General features: G+C 36.4%; 1 protein-coding gene across 1 annotated transcript in view; it reads left to right on the top strand.

Moving 5' to 3' along the window:
• Positions 1-2,238: 2,238 nt before the first annotated feature.
• LOC129764973 (uncharacterized) overlaps positions 2,239-18,298 on the top strand; it is a 70,874-nt gene continuing 54,814 nt past the window's right edge. The window contains exon 1 of the mRNA XM_055764675.1: positions 2,239-3,053. Within this exon, the coding sequence (XP_055620650.1) occupies positions 3,024-3,053 (30 nt within the window). The 5' untranslated portion in view covers positions 2,239-3,023. The remainder of the gene's footprint in view (positions 3,054-18,298) is intronic.

The following is an 18,298-nucleotide window of genomic DNA, read 5'->3' as shown; positions in this document are numbered from 1 at the left end:
ATTTGTAAATAAAAAAAATTTGTTTGTTATTTGACGTTTTTGACAGCATTATAGCCATCGAATAGCATCGACTGAAGCGTTGAATTGCCTACTGAATTGGTGGAAAATGTGTAATGAAGCTGAAAGTTGAAAGTTGTTAAAAATATCATTTGATCAGTCCTGAAAAAAAAGGTCGCGTGAGAATCGCAAAAAGGTCGTAAAATATTCCATTGATCGTCATACTTTGAGATTCATAAGGGATACGATTTTTCGATGAAGAAAACACAAAATTTTCAGGAGAATCTAAAAATATTTTTCTACACGTTTTCCGCTAGATTATACACATTTCGATTGTGGATTCCTTTCCAATAAAACTTTTCTTGTTTCAACAAAAACCATTCGCCGATCTGTATTCACCGTTTCACTTGGTTTTAGTAGCTCATGGTACAGAGGTAAAAGGTTAATGGTAAAAAGATTTGCTTTGCAGTGGACGGGCCGATGGGTTGGTTTATCAATTATAGTGTTTTGTAAAGTTACATGGTGTTTGCGATGAATTTCAAAGTTGATGTCAAGTCAATATAAGTTATCTGAAGGTATTTCCGGCGATCTCACATATAATGCCTCGAACGTTACGGCGATTATGTAGAAAAATAGAAAATAAAACGTAGATTACGAAAATCACCTTGTTTTTTGTCCTAACTTTATTTTTGCGCGATTTCTGAGGCACTGAAACTTATTTTTTGAAAAACCTTCGTAGTAATGCCACCGAAACAAACGCGCTACGAGTCCATCCAGCAGCTCGCAATACAAATTTCGTAATATCCACTCGTAAGATTAGTTTGTATGATGTCTTGAAACGGGTTGAAGAACTCTGACCTTTGACGGAAATCCCGGAAGTGGTCGAAAAATAGAGGTAACTTTACAAACGGAATCCGGAGTTGCTATCGAGAGATGTGCAGAAGTTTCACCATCACCTAGAAAGCAAAGAAGAAGATTGCTTTCAAGGCACAAGTTGCACCCGACCGCAATTCGAAGCAAAATCTGTAGGTAAAGAAATGTTCATGGAACCTCTGACAAAATTTGCTATCGAAATGCGATTGCATCTTTATGGATAATGGAAGCTATTGCAAGATTGTTTTCGAATACATTCTTAAACAAGGAATCAAGTTGGAGAGTGCCCCGAAGACTATCGAATAGAAAAAGATCGACGCTCCCGAAAAAGTGCCTCATTTGGCAAGCAATCTTCAGATGTGGACTGAAAATATAAGCTCTCTTTACTTCTGGAATAATGAAATTTAAGAAATTTATCAAAAGGAATGCCTTATGAAAAGGAGGCTGTCATTTATGGAGAAGTAGGGGTTGATTAACTTATCTGGCCCGTTTCTCACCATTTGAATTCGAACCAACAGGTCTCGTGAGAAGTGAAATCCGGGGAACACCTAGAGCTGAGACCGATTGAGCTTTCTTACGATAAAAAAAACAGACAGAATTATGCAATCAACCAAATGTGTGCATTTCATTGCAACTGAGGCAATTTACATTAAGATTACGTTATGCACTAAGAAGTTTTACCTTTTTTATGGTAAACATCGTCATGCTGTTGGTTAAATACACCCTTGCTTAACGGCAACCACGCGAATATAATCAAATGGGAATCACGTGTATATTTACGCAATGTTATGTAAACACAGCATAATCAAACCATACCATAAGTTTGTCTACAACCAACTAATAGTAAGCAATATTCTTTCATGGGCAAAGCGGCTTCCTCACGCGATCAAACGCGGTAAGAAAGTAACAGTTCTTCGCACGCAAAATCCTCCCACGGCGTCATGTGATTGCAGCTAGGCTTCAAGGTCAGTTAAGGTTAATGTCCGTCTATCGTTCGACATAGATGCAACCATTTTTTGGATAATTTTTGTTTCCCAACTCTCGCACCATTTACGTGCAAACCACATCCGGAACAACAGTCTGACCTACTTATTATTATTCATCAACTATCCCAGACGGTGGTTGTTGTGATGTTTTAATGCCAATGTTCACACTACACTAACCTTTCCAATGTGCATTTTTATAGCAACTATTTGTCAACGAGTTGATATAAAACTCCGATTTTGTCCACAACAACAAATCAACCGCGCATGTCCGCCCGTCGGTGCATATTTTGATAACAACCGTGCGACAGAGTGGTCAGGGAAACCTTGCCTTCCATCTCGCTCGGAAAATTCCACACTCCTTGTTCCAGTTTTCTGCCTTCGGCAGTTAAACATTTTCGTTTCGGTCGTCACCAGTGCTGCATTGCAAGCAAACATATTCCTTACACACTAGAAAAAAGGTGCTTTTTGTTCTCTGTTACCTAAGGCTTTTCCGGAAAGGGAATTTTTTCCCTGGGCCGATTCACGCAAAAAGCGGCCCCGATTTTGCCTGTGAGAAACTAATTAAAACACGCGTTTCGTTACCGACGATTATCAAGTAGTTAAGTATCTTACTCGCGTTGAAACGAAGAAAAAGTTCACGACCATCGCGAAAAAATCGATAATAAAAAAGGATCAAACGGGTGGCCAAAGTCGGTAGACGTCTTCGGAGCACTTTGCAATAAGACACAAATTTATCTATTATATAGAAACAACTAGACCAAATTTTTCTAGGGATTAGTGTAACTTTAAACCAAATTTATGCCCGTAAAGAAGTAACGAATCTATCGTAAGCTGAAAGTGGATACCACGATGCCTTTCTAGGCATACGGCTCTAGTCAAGAAGGAAAATTCCATTTCCTTCTCCGGTGGAAACGTTTTTCCAGTCCGATTAGTTCCTCACTCTACCGATCTATACAGTATTAAACCCACGACAGTGAATATCGAGAGTAGAACGTCATTAGGAAGTTACATAATTTGGGGCTTCTCGAGGAGGACGAGGAAGCGCATCAAAACAAGAACAAAGCCCGGTGAAAGTTGAAACATTTTCGCATCGGAAGGCACGCCACAGATAAATCCAATGAAACCAGGTTTCAAAAACGGAAAATTCGCAACATCAATCTATGAAAAATGTCTCTGCCAAAAGAGTGGAATCTCCAGGTGAGTGGATGTTTTTTCTGAGTGAAATTGTGTGACTAAACATTACTGATCAAGTGGTTACGAAATGGGTTGAAAGATTACATTCCACGCTTCGGGAAATTTTACAAATTTGCGAGTGTGTTGGTGCGTCTGGCTCTGCCTCTGTCTGTCTACACTGTGCTCCGGTGTATGCAGTTGACTATCCTGATAGTGATGGAAAACGGCCAGGGCGCAGTCAACGAAATCTATGGTTCTGAAGAAATAAAACCTAAGTATTAGAGTTGTGAAACTGTATGACAAACTCATATCGATATGTATCTCGTGTACATGTGGCGACAAATTTTCAATTAAGTTGTTACGTTCTGAAAGTATGTCGTATTAAATGACTAGGAAAAAGGATACATTTTCTACCATTTCGAAACGATAGGATGACGTACTGTTCACAGTTATTCATGAACTCGGTAGTTCTTCAAAGAATAATCTATTGTGGAACGGAATTAAAAACAATAAATTAGATTTTTATTTTGCAATCATGAAAGTTGCTGGTTTACTCTATTGAATTGATGTGATGTTCTCAGGTGGTCTATTATTCTACGATTGCGGATTTTTTCGAGATAAAAATACTCTCAAATGCGTCATTTCTGTCGCTCGACTAATGTTCAATTGCGACTGAAGCAATTTGCATTAAATTTTCGTCATCCATTGAGCAATTACATACATCATTACAATTCCATACATTTCTTTGAAAACGACCATTGTATTAGGATTTCCGGGATGTTTGTTTGTCCAATTTACAGAAAAGAAGCAAAAGTGGTGCATGTTTTGTTCCACAATCTTAATCCATCTATCATGTAGCTTAAAAATTCCATCTTCTTAGAGCTACGTTGAATAGAAGAGTTCTTACTTTTATGGGAATTTTATGAATGTACAGCATGTGATTAGTATAGCTCGTGGAATCGCGTTCCACAACCCATCTCGGTTTTTGTGTTTAATATTCGCAATATTTCTCTTGGCCTCGTTCCAAAAATTTTCTATTGGGTTGAGGTCTGAAGACTGTGCTGGCCAGTCCAACACAGCAATTCCTTTTTCAATGAGTTTTACATTTTTCGGGGTGTGTTTAGGATCGTTATCCTGTTGGAATTTTTATCCAGAAAAGAGGTCCAACGTTAGGCATGAAAAGCAACCACGCCATAATGCAACCCCCGCCATGCATGATAGTCTTCTTCGTGTATTGTGGAGAGAACTCCATGTTGTTTGAGATTCTCCAGATGATGTTTAGTGAATACCAGTCATTTTTACGGTTTAATTCCGATACAAACGGAGTTTTTCTGGCAGCACGAGCACGGTATTTACAATCAATCAAGCGATTCCGGACCGTTCTTGTTGTCACTTCCAGTCCAAGTTCCTTTTTGATGGCTGTAGATTTAAGGAAAGGATCTTTATTCACCAATTTCAGTATTCGGCGGTCCTCTCTAGAACTAGTTTCCCTTTTCCGTCCTCGTGTTTCTTATCTCTTCCGGTATTTCAGGGCATTTGTAACCATATGTGAGCAGCCGATGGTTTCTGCTGTTTCTTTAAAAGTTTTACTTTCATATCGCAGATTTTTTATCATCCGTCTTTCATCAGGACTGCAATGTTTACCACGACCCATTGTCTGTGAACAAAAATCAAAATTTTAAAGCCAACTTATGAAATACAATGACTCAAATCCGTAATCGTACTCCACCATGCAGATCTCGTTTCCCTTCTTTTGAAAGTCAAAAACAAGGTTTCGGAACATTTCATTTAGATAAAGTTATAGTGTCATATGAGAGTTAAAAGGTTTGCAATCTGTTTTCAGAATAACGGTTTTTATATCTCTTAAAATGACGAATGTAAATGACTAATATATGAAAATTGACTCAAACTCATAATCGTACGCTGGTTGAAACCTGTACTCGATTTCGAAGGCGTTGGTTAGTTTCCGAACTTTATCTAAATAGATAAATAGAAAGCTCGTTTTCGACTTTCAAAAAAAGGGAAAAGAGATCTGCATGGTGGAGTACGATTACGGATTTTAGTCACTGTATTAGTATATCAGTACAGATTTACTATTTTCATTCACAGAAACCCGTAAATCAATAATCAATTTGTATTAAAATTCACGTCACGATGTATAGTATAATAAAACACCTATTATTTTTCCACTCAAATGCTGGTCAATGAAGGCTTACGTTTACTCACGGTCAAAATAATATGAATTTTGACAGATAGCATTGTTCCATCAATTGTTCATAATGTAAGCAATCTCACACAGAGATGGCGTTTTAATATGTACTCCGATTGTGAAGCGTTTGAAATTTTGGCAAGAATTAGACCTGGGTTTGCTAGCAGAATTCAAAAACCAATCTTAGAAGCAGACTGTCGTTGGGAATTCAGTAAAGCGGAAATACTCTTGTTAGTTCACGGCTAGTACGAATGTAGGTATTCGGTTCAATTCCCGGTCAGTCGACTTTTTTTTTCGGATTGCAAATTTCCTTAACATTCCAATTTCAGTTTGGTACTACAAAAACATTATATTCAATTATCATGAAGAGAATCGTTTGGCTCAAACTTTTGTGGAGGAATGATGTTGGTGCATTATATTTTTTTTAGATATTGGTTTCCTTTTTTAGATTCTCCCAAATTATTTTTCTCAACTCTTTACATGTTGTTTCGATAGCTTTGAAGAACTTAATGACTTACTTTATTTTCTAGATCAAATCGTTGGCAGTGTGTTAGAATATATTTTTTTATTGTTTATGATTAACAGTACAATGATTTGTCAGATGATAAATTGATATCCGCTCTAGGAAAAAACCAATAACAAACAATAATTGGAGCGCTTCAAGTTTTTCCTACTCTCACTTCACGCGTGTGTCTGATCTTGCCACTGAGAATACAATCCGAAAAGTGTTATTTGACACAACAAACTCTAGGATAATAAAATTTTACAGACAGTTTTGACTGTACGAGTATATATATTGATATATTGGACAAATCATCAGTTTGGATGACTGTTCACTTATTCTAGGACTAAGCGATTAATTAGTATAGAAATTACTTTGATGTTTGGGGGCAAAGTGGTCATAGGTGAATAACGACTTACAATGTTCTGTTTACTAAAGCTGATATACCGCATCATATTCTGCTCTTGAAGAAGATCCTTTTGTGACTTTGACCCTGGATAAATATGCCACTCCAACTAAACCAAGCTTCATTATACGGAACGTTATGTTTTTTTTTGCTACGTTTTTGTATGCATGAGAAAATTTAAATTAAGACTAGAGGTGAATAGAACAAGCTTATTTCATACATGTACATATAGTAGGTATGAATTGAACAAATTTGGACGAAAAAACGCATAAATCTATCCCATTCAGCTTGATATGCTAATCAAAATGTACGCATCAACTTGTTACATTTTAACGAAGATTATTTACCTCTTGCAGGTTAGTTCTTAATTTAATCTACACAGGTGAATATTTGCGAAATTTGGTAAACAATAGACCCAACCGAAGCTATTGGTTGAACACAAAAAATAATCCGGATATATTGAAAACGCTGCCGTCAGGACATTTTTTAAGTAAATCATTCCAAAATTTCACTAAATCAAGCTGAAAGTGTATACAATCACAGTAGAAATCGATTGTCAGGATAAGTTCTTTTGTTTATACACTGAGTTTCATAACTATAGAGCCACTTCATTTTTCTGAGTTTCTGAGTAGTGTAGGATATAATAACTATCTTCATTTATAAAACCGGCCATTCAAACTTTATTGTTGTGTTCAGAAGCGAAACATCCAAAAAACTAAAATTCCAGTGTTTCATAACTATAGAACCAGATGGAAAAACTCTCACTTCTTTGCAAAATTAACATCAATTTCGCATGAATGTTTCTAATTCGTAGGCCATCTTTGGTCCGCAATCAGTTCAAATAACCCATTCGGGCGGTTTCGACCAAGCTACGCCATGTTGTAGTGTGTATCTCGTTCTACACAGAGGATACTGCTCGTTTAAGATCTCCAAATCACTCATACTGCTTGTAAGCTGCATCTACTATTCGTACGATCACTACTTATAAGTTCTTGATACCGTTTTGATCTGGTAAACAAGCGGACCAGTCCAGAATCTGAATTGATCCCAAATTACAGTTCGGGGAAATTCTAGCCATCTCTCGGGAAATCGGAAGTGGCTAATCGGTAAAGCCAGCGGATCCTGAAACCCATACGAAAGTAATGGGTGTTTTCAAGCGGAACCCAACGCTACCGTCAAGAAAAGCCGCGAAAATGGCAAATGTTTTCACAGTCTTTCGCCCAAAAAGCGAAGAAGTTTTAATTTGGGGCTGAACTGGAATGTAAAGCAAAATTTGGGGACAAAAGAAGCGCTCGAGGTAAATTTAACAATAAAACATGATAACGTGGTTATAAACGATGAAACGAACTGTCTGGTAGAAATTTTATCCCTCGATTGTCCGGAAGAGTGCCCAGAAGAATGTAAAATAAAGAAAAACTCAAAATCGTCCAAAAACCATCTTTCAAGGTTCAATAACATTTTTATATTTTTCTTAAAATTGAAAAACAATTGTGAAATCGAGAGTATACCTTTATAGCATGATTCTGTGACATTGAAGCCCACGCCTTAGCGATGGAATCGTCACTCTAGTGTGGATTCTTTGAAAAGTCGTCTCTTCAAACATATGGCCATATTAAATAGTCGAGGGGACTCGAATCTAGACTGCTTAGAGGCCAGACATCTTTCGGCCTAAATAACGGGTTCTCCTTAAGCCAGGTTTGGGTCCATTAAGAGGTATGACATGATGCTCCATTTGTTGGAAATCAATATTCTCGGTTTCATCAGAATTTTATTGAATTCACAGAAGCACTTGATTCTTTAAAATGTTCAAGTAGACCTAAGTGATCACTGTTAAACCTACTTCCATGGGAACAGGAAGTATCTTCAATCTATTCGTCGCAACCGCTCCGGGGGACTAAAATTTCACATTCTCTGGGATATCCTCAGTCTTCAAAGTTGAAATATACCTATCCGTTTTAAGAATAGGAAACGGATCAATCGAAAAAAGTTTCTCATCTGAGAACACGATGAACGTTTGCTTCTTTTTCAACTGAGACAGTACACCCAGGTTTTTTTTTACGCGGGGGATACGTACCTCGTAAAAAAACCGCGTAAAAAAACCGCGTTAATTGGAAAATCCGCGTAAAAAAAACCGCGTTAATTCGAAAATCCGCGTAAAAAAAACCGCGTTAATTGGAAAATCCGCGTAAAAAAAAACCGCGTTAATTGGAAAATCCGCATAAAAAAAACCATGTCCCCTAATGATAGATATCAAATGGGACTATCTGGGTGTATTCGTTTCGCGTTTCGCTGAAGAGCTTTGATCCGTTCCTTTGATCAATCGATGCACGGAGGATTTCGAGATATTCGCTACATTGCTATTCATTTCCTTCTTGCATGATTTTACCACTCTTGCAGTGCGTGTGGATCTTGGTCGTACACCACCTGGTTTCTGTGGACATGATCCAACAAGAAGAGAACTTTTCACCCGTTAAACGAAAGGAATTTTCGGAAAACTATGAAGGAAAGTCGGAAAATTCGAAAAATTGAATTGTCATATGTTTTACAATTTCATCGTGATAAACGTTGTCAGTCCAATCGATGTTTCCGCTAAAAAAATGATCCTAACACATTATCCATATAATTGTGGTATAACATACATCTTCTATCTAGATATAGGAATAGATTATATATAAATAAAAAATGGATTGAATTCTCATATATTCTACAATGACATCGTTGTTGGTCCAATTGGATTTCGCGTTTGCGGAATTAAGTTTCATGTTCCGTTAGTGTGAAGCGAAAATGAAAAAGGATTCCCAGGTGGAATAACGCGCTTTGAAAGTAAAAATTATGAACGAAAATTGACATTTATTCCATGTAACGGAGAAACATATTATTTATATCTCCACAGAAGAATCATCAATGGCGAGTTCTGCGATTGAACCCACGAACCCTTTTTTTCGATGAGATGTTGAATGTTTTTTTGATGAGATATTGAATGTTTTTATTCAATCCTGTTTGGACAAAACTCCCAGGCTATTTACAAGAAAAATTAATAACTCTAAGAGGTTCGTGTTCAAAAAAAACTTGTAATTCCACGACAATTCACTTTCAGGTATGGTAACTTTCTTCGTGAGAGGCATTTCTCACTGGAATTGATTGTCAAATGAATTGACTCTTGTAAATTCACAAAGAGTATTTAGGAGGAAATGTTTAGAGCACTTCAATTGTTGAACTCAAGATTTTTATTAAAGTAACAAATATTATTAAATTATAAAGTAATGCACCATTTTGTACTTTAATTAGTGTAACAGTTAAAGAGAAACAAATCTCAAATAACTAGTTAAAATTGAATAAAATAAATATATTCATTTTTACTACCATTCCATTAACATATTTTTGGTGATAGTCATAAATGCGACAGACATTGACTCGGGTGTACTCCATGTTCATATAAATATGCAATTTTCGAATACATTCGATTTAACTGCCCCGGCAACACATTGACTGCACACCGGAAAAACTTCTGCATAGTTGTATGGGTGTGTACTACATTTAATTAGGGTACCAAAACCTCCATCACAAATGAGAACACTTGACTTGATAGTTGGATGTGTTTTCATAGCGTGGTCTGTGCTCCCTTGTCTGGTTGGAATTTCATGCAAACGAATGTGCACCATCCATTGCTTAGAACTGAAGTGACTCACCCACCTCCCTTTCTCATGCCAGGGTCACAAAAAGGATCTCTTTTTACGCCACTGGAAAACATACTGGGTTTATGTGGGAGCATATGCACAACCCGTGGCAGCATGAAGGCTAATGCTGGTATGAGTTCCTGTCAGGAGTATATAAAAACTGCACCAAAAGCAGCGACAGAGTGGCGTTATGTTGACCTGACGAAGTTGATGTAGCATTGCAGCAATGTTGTGGTATGAGAAGATAAGAAACGTCCCATACTTTCGTTTTACTATATTGGAAGCAATAAATAATACCCATGACTCGATAGTCAGCATCTCATGCTATCGTTCAGTAATACGAAGATTATTAATTTTCTAGATATTATACTCTCATATTATATTCCATCATTCAATTACCTCAGTCTATATATGAGAATTCTGAACGCTGGTGTGTCTTTCTTACTGTGGCTTTGAATTATTTTCATACAGTTTACGTCTGCTGAGTTCCACATCAGAATTATAATTATTGTGGTGATATAGCTCTTCCAAAAGAATCATATTTTCCGTTAAAGCGATTAGATGACATCATAGCCTATTCATAAAAATGACAAAGCATCTCCTATCAATCGTCTGCACGCTAATCGGTAGTTTTACCTTTCCTGTTTTCCGGATTTTAATGGGATAAACAAATTTATTCGGCATTTCTTGAAAAATCCCCTTTGACCCATTGTTGTTTATATGTTTCAGCAAAATACAACCGACCAGTGATCATCATTGTTTCACAATCTTTTTTAGCACATTTTCTATCAGCATTGACGGCAATGGTAACACTAGCATAAGGCGAGTATTCGTCTTAAATATGCCTTGTGCGGCTTCGGTTACACCACACATAACTTCCGCAGGACACGTTGAATTAACGGACCACACAATGTGCGAAATAACACAAAAACAGTTTCTCGACTTTCGTGACTCGCCAACCTTTAGCTTGTTACATATGTATCATAATTGTCGGTTGGTTCTTAAAAAATATTCATTTTACATGCACATGTAAACGACTGTTTACGCTTTTGTTTTTTTGTGTTTCTTTGCTGATTAAAACATCGTAGATTCGAATGAACGCTATTTTTGTATTTATCAAATTAGTGACACAAATTGTCTATGTGTATTAGGGAGACAGGAAATCTGATTTGTTTCGTGATGAACTGGGCAAGAATTACAATATAACCAAACATGGAAGTAAAAAAAATTGAAACTGATTCGAAAAGATTTGGAACATAGCAGGTAGTAACGACCAGAAAGATGATTGAATATAGTTTATTAAGCAAATCTAAAAAATATAGATAGTATACCACCATTTACGTTTTATGTTATATTGTTTGATATTGTTAATTTTAAAATGCAACACTTTGCACTGATTATTGATTATTATTAAAACGTGTTTTAACATAATACAAACACTTAGAATTGTTGGGATTTGGTTAATAAATAGTTAACTGAGGAAAGCTTGTGTGAATTTGGAAGTGTTTTTGGGCTAATTGATGGTTGATGATTCGATTCCGATAGATCATTATTTTTTTACGGATTTGTGCCGGAAACAATGGTTAGAAGCAGTCTTCCGTGTTTTATATAAAACACTGCGTACGAGATCAACATGTTCACGCTGTTTTCGCAGTATTGTGTTTGCACACAAAAATGATTTTTTCGTACCTATGTTTGAAAATGTGACATGTTTGTATTCGTAGTACGTTTGGATATACGTCGTTTGATCCTGATGTTTCACATAATGTTCAAACATGGTGTACAATTTTCTCTTGTGTTTTACTTCAAACAACGACAACGTGCATAGTAGAAGTAGCGAATTGGACACCATACCACCACCACTTAACACACGGTGTGTTGGTATGTTGAAATGAAGAAAATGCTTCCCTATCATGACAATGGGTACTTCGTCCAAAATTTTGGGCAAATAAAATACACCTCCTTATATGTTCTGAACAAAATAAGCGTCAATTGATATCAGAGTTCTTCACAATTGATATCATTATTCAGTGCATGCATCAACTTATAAATTGATTTTTTATAACATTCGCTATAATTAGCTATTTGAACAATTACCAAAATTATATATAAATTATTATATATAAAATTATATATAAAAAATAGAGCGTGGCGGAGATGTTTAGTTATCCACACCAAAATACCAAGAATAGGTGTAAATTTTCTGCATGCATCTAGAACTAATTTTAGGATATTCATTTATTTATTTATTTATTTGGCCAGCATTTTTATGCCGTCGCCCGCTGTGTAGTCGGTTCCCCAGACTTCAATTGGCAACATACACGTAAAAAAATCTCATAGAAAGATTCTTTCTATTCAGAGAATTTTTTCTTTTCACGGGAAAAAAAACTATGGATTATTCAATCAGACTTTCAAAATGTGCATGAACTCATAGCCTCTGAGTTCATGTAGTTTTTGCGATACGAACTAAATTTCTAGTTAGTTTCTGTGAAAAAATAATCTATTAGGTATAGCGGTCGAGGACGGCGCCAGTGGTTGTATGGTTAGCGTAACAGCCTCACAATCCGATCGGCCTGGGTTCAATCCCAGCTGGCGTCGTTGGGATTTTCTGAGGCGAAAAATCTCTGGTTACGTCTTCCTTCGGAGCGGAAGTAAAAGAAGTTGGCCCGGCTCATGAGTTGTTGAGTCTGATAGGTAGGAACAGGTGGAGTCGCCTCCCTGATGTCGGTGATTGGCACTAAAGTGGCGGAAATAGGCCGACGAAAAATAAGCGAAGATAAAAAAAAAAGGTATAGCGGTAAGTTTCTTCGGTTTTACAACAGATGCCGTAACTTGATTATTATTCCAATGAATCAAATTTCCAGACATTCGTTGGAAAGCTACTGTCATTGCGCGTTGAAGCGTAAACAACATAGTTTTTTGTCCCTTCGAATATGTCGAATTTTTTTGTTACTTTATTATTTCAATATGAAGAAAAAAAGCCTGGGAAAGCCATCGCACTTTAGTGGAAGTTTATGACGAACGTGTCAGACGTGGTTTGCACGGTTTCAAAGTGGTGATTTTCACTTGGAGGACGAAGAACGTTCCGGACCGCCAAAAAAGTTTGAAGATGAAGAACTGGAGGCTTTACTCGATCAACATCCGTCACAAACGCAACAAGAACTTGCAGATACACTTAGAGGATCTTAGCAAATCATATCCGATCGTTTAAAAGCAATGGGAATGATCCGAAAGAAAGGACATTAGGTGCGTATGAATTGAAGCCACGAGACGTCGAACGCCGTTTTTTCACTTGCAAACAATTGCTCCAACGGATTAAAAGAAAGTTTTTTTTTGCATCGAATCGTTACTGGCGATGAAAAGTGGGGTCCATTATGACAATCCTAAACGTCGGGCAACGTATAGATACCCGGGCCATGCATCAACATCGACGGCCACGCGGAATATTCACGCCCAGAAGGTTATGCTGTCTATTCGATTTTCATTGCAACAATATTCTCATCTCGTTATTTATTCATGTTCCGTGTTCTTAGAAATGAAACATGCCAAAGGGCTTGGTCGGGTAAGGGAGTAAAAAGTTCCCCCAAACCAAATCACCAGCTGTATGGCAAATATTGTATAGGATATCAAACAAGAAATTTTGACGGAACCCCTAACCCCCTAACCCCTATGGTTTAACATAGGGTCTATGGTGAAAAACGTACTTTTTCGTTTTTTTCACGCCATTCTCAATAGCTTTAAGACAAAAATAAGGAAAAATATTGAGAGTACATCTTACTAAGATGTATCGATAAATATCTTCAAGCATTTTTTGATCAAAAAATCTTATAATAAAAAAAATTAAATACGCGGTACAAAAAAAATTTATATATTTTCTGGCATTTCGAAGTTTTGAAAAAAAATATGACTTTGAGACCCATTTCTGCGCTAATTTTTATTTCAATGCGTTCGCTGTGTGTTGTGTTTCTACATGTGACGGAATTTTTTCCTGAATTTTTGAGAGCATTGCGAGACACAAAAATAATTTTCTTCATCGTCTGCAGTATTATTTTTATTTTCTTGAAATCGATTATTTTATTGTATTCGTGGTTTTCAATTGTAAGATTAAAATAAAAAATTATAATAAATTGAATTTTTCAAAGTGTTCTTCTCATTAATCCGAATGATCTTTCCACAAGGACTTTATTTTTTCTCACAGAGCTCTATTCAATGTAAAGTTAATCACATATATTTTAAGATGCGAGAAAAAAATCTTTGTAAAACGCAATGCTCTAAATATAACGACAGCATTCAGACATATAAAAAACAAAATTTAAATAAATATAAGAGCAGCACAGCAAAATAAAATTAAATAAAATTTGCCCAAAGGCCAAAACATTTTTTTTTCGCGCAATTCTCTTGAAAATCCAGGAAAAAATTACGCTACATGTGAAAAAAACAACACAAACGAACGCCTTTAAATAAAAATTGCAGCAAAAGTGGGTCTCAAAATAGTATTTTTTTTTCAAAATCTCGAAATGCCTGAAAATATTTTTTTTTGTACCGCGCAAAAAAACGCTCTAAAAATTCTGAAAAAAATCACATATATCTAAAATAGACGTAGGAACTAGAATAGAACTGCCCAAATGGGTGTCCAAAATTAAATTTCTTCTCTCGGCTCCCATCTTGCACAACTTTTTCAAAACTAAACGGATCAACGTGAAATTTTTACCGTCGAAAGATACATGTTTCTAAACAATTTACATACAGTTCGCAATAGTTCTCCGCGATTCAACTGAGTCAGTGAATTTGCCCAAGGAACACTCTGAACAGTTCTCGGCAGTCCATTCTCCTTGTGCAACTCTTTTTACCACGATCTCGACCAGTTTCGCATTAGGAATTAAGGATGTTTACATTTCGATGAATTGTCATCGGAAACACGTCGTTTGGAAGCGTGAAAAGTGAATAATTTACAAAAATCTTGGGCGGAAATCTTGGAAAATCCAGGAAATTAACCAACATTAACTATCCCAAAAACTGTTTTCTCCCGGAGGAAGTAATATTCTGAGTTCACTGGGATTGGAAAGGAATTCCGTATCATAAGATTCTACCAAGCAACATGTCGATAAATTCCAACAAGTACTGCCCGCGACTGACGAATTAAAGGCAATGACCAGGGACAAACGTTCAGAATGAGCCAATAAGAAAGACGTCATGTTTCATCAGGACACGGGCAGACCTCACGTCTCTTCATTATCATGCTATTAAGTTTTTTTATTTTATCTATCTATTAACCAAATAATGTCTCTCCAGATTATCATTTATTCAGTTCCCTGCTGAATTCCTTTAAGCGATTTCGAACCACGACCTTATGAGTAGCATAAAAAACACCTTGACCAGTTTCTTGTCAAGAAAAAAGGAAAGTTATGGGAGGATTAAATTTACCTTCTGCTTCTGACTGCTAATTGCTTGATATCTCTGTATGGACCTTGCACTAGAATGCCATTTTGGTATTTTTAAACCCTCTTGTTTATTTCAAAAAGTAACTTCTACACTATCTTGAGTCGTTTCAATTAGTGTATAAACGAGATTTCGTTTGGGAAATAACACATATCGTATACATTGTTTTCTTGTTTATGCGAAAGTAAGCACAAAGTTAAAATGTAGGGCATTTTAATCGGCGAAGCGTTTTTTTCTTAATTTGAAGTTTCCTGTTTGCTTGCCTTGCTTGGAGGATCCGAATATTCTGCCTACAAAAAATGTCTCTCCATTGATATGAACCAATATTGTCTGGACAGCGTACAAACCGTTCAATCAATGAACATAACGAGCTAAAAATTTGCTCGAGTTGCTATTTTCGTTTCCGTTTGATCGATAAAACATTCAAAAGTAGTTTGCAATTCCCACCAGTTATATGAGATTTTTTTAAAGCTGCTAGTATCACTCATCATCCATGGTGGTAAACTTGCTATGCTACAGGCAGAGAAACCAAGCGCTCCCACGGATGTCTGGGGGGAGGCGCATCAATACCAATATTGAGAAGTGGTTTGTGCACGAGCAAGAGAATGAAAACGTTTGTCATCCCTTGAGGATGAATAAACGACACGAGCTAATGATTGCAATGGTCAACTCGTAAAACAAAAACTAGAACAATAAAAATTAGTTTTGAGACACGCTATATTTTGTCATTTTTCCATGTCACCACAAGGAGAAATAAAACAAACAATATCCAAAAAACCACAGTTACCTAGAAGGTAATGGAGTCTTATAAGCATAGCGTGTCTTATTGTATTGTATTTAGTTTTGTTGGCGGTTTGTGGTGAAAGTTCATTTCAATACCACGACAGGATCTTCATGAACCGAGACGCTTTGTTATTGCGGAATAGTTTGTTAGGCATAATCAGATGTACTCTAAACAGGTAAACTAACAGGCAAAGGATGAGTTAAATTGTTACCAGTAGTAAATTATTGCCAACCAATTCATTCAATTGTCATGCGACGCCAGTTCGTGACCGTAATCATCAAACATTAATTCCATCGCTGATTTGTAATTATATTTTGCCTGATTGAAATGCACAAGAGAAGAATTGTTGAAAAGTCTATAGTCGAATTAGTGAAGAAAATGAAATAAGGATTCTTTACATTGAATGAATAGACCTATATTGATCAACGGGTTTATTAAATTTGTTCATTCATTTTATTTAAGTTTTAATAAGTTTTCTATAGAGATGATAATTACCGACTTCAGAAAAATAAGGAGAATAATTTTATACGACTTATATTAGGAAAGGACAAACTAGTTCTGAATCAGAGTGATAAATCTCGATTCATTATTCAAGTTTGTTGTTTAATTAGTAAGCGAGAAACCTAGAGTGCTACCTAAAAGGGATGATAAGAACATTTGTCTTCAGTCAGGCTCCGAAAAAATCAGGACATCTGATAAACGCTGACATATATTGCTTATGAGTAGAATTTTTTATAAATTATGCTGCATTACGTTCAGAGTGTACCATTTTTTAAATCGGTCTGATTCTCCATTTTTGATCAGAATGTTCTCGTATAATTAAAAAAAAAGAACATCGCTTTTCCAATATCACATCATCCGCTTCCAGTTCACGTCATCCACAATCGCAAGGCAGAAAGAAAAAGTTTGACCTTTGTGGGTGGCGAAAGAAGTCTGACAATTATCCGCCGCTCACGAAGGTTATTCAGTCGTTAGCTAGGAAAAATTAATTTTCCACCATAGTGGCAGAAGAGAAGGAAAATTATCCCACTGAACATTGTTGTCGCTTGCTCGTGGTGCAATTGCGTAATCAATTGTCGAAATGTCTCGAAAGCATTCCACAAACCGCTCGTTTTGCGTACAAACATTCACTACACGGCACTGATGGAATGTTTTATCGTTTCACCCAAACGACTGATTCGACAACGAGCAAAAAACTGTCAAGAACATTGGGATAATGTCAATAAGGTGGATTTCTTCCATATTTCTAAGAGATGGGGCGAAAAGTTCAGGTGAAGGTCCACAGTTTAAAGTTGGCAATTTGTTTTATAACCTTGTCCTCCGCAGTAAAATAAAATCAATTTGTTGAATCAGAGTGATTCATCGGTTTCCTTTACGGTAAAATAATCTTGTTCCAAGAGCGGGGGTCGGAGTAACATGAATCGTATTTTCTTTTCAAGGTTAGTCATGTGAACTGATCAGATGATGAAGCAGAAGAGGTTTGGTCATTTTTATTTTTCATATGATCTGTTCAAATCGATATCTCATTATTTAAGCTTGTTCCTTTAGTTCTCTCGCATTGGAAATCTTGGTTTGGGTTAAATCGCGCTCTTCACAAGAAATTTTCATTCAACTGTGAAGCCGATTTTTGGTTAAATGAATACGCCACATTTGAAGTGATGAGAATCTTCCATTGTCGAAAGTCCATTGGAAGTCACTGTTTGACGCTATTTTTTGCAAAAGAACGTATCAGTTAATGGTGACTCTACCGGGTTATGAGAAGCTTTAGTTTCATTCAAACGGTGCAAGTGTGCCGTACCATGCATACCTCAATCGATTTAATAAAAGAAACGTCCAACGAACGAATAGTTTCCCGAGATGGACTCGTGAATTGACCTCCAAGATCATGCGATTTAACACCATTGAACTATTTTTTGTTGGACTACGGGATGTCTCTGGTCTACGCCGATAAGCTGCATACGATTGATGCCTTGAAAACAACATTCACCACGTCATCGTATATCAGTGATTGCTCTATTGCTGCAAAAAGTGATCGAAAATTAAACCTCTCCCTTTGAGATGCCCTTATGCCAATAGATACATTCAAATATAAAGGACAAAGAATCATCTTTCAAATTAAGCTAAATTCATAGCAATTGAAACCATGGTTGTGTTGCATTCAAACTTAATATTTTATGCCTCTACAAAAGCCCTCTGTATGTGAAAATTTATGAACTCAACACAATCCAATATTAATCCATTCATCAATGTCT

Source organism: Toxorhynchites rutilus, chromosome 2, assembly GCF_029784135.1.
Source record: "Toxorhynchites rutilus septentrionalis strain SRP chromosome 2, ASM2978413v1, whole genome shotgun sequence".
NCBI lineage: Eukaryota > Metazoa > Arthropoda > Insecta > Diptera > Culicidae > Toxorhynchites > Toxorhynchites rutilus.
The sequence above is the reverse complement of the archived record's forward strand: the minus strand, read 5'-3'. Positions and strand labels throughout refer to the sequence as shown.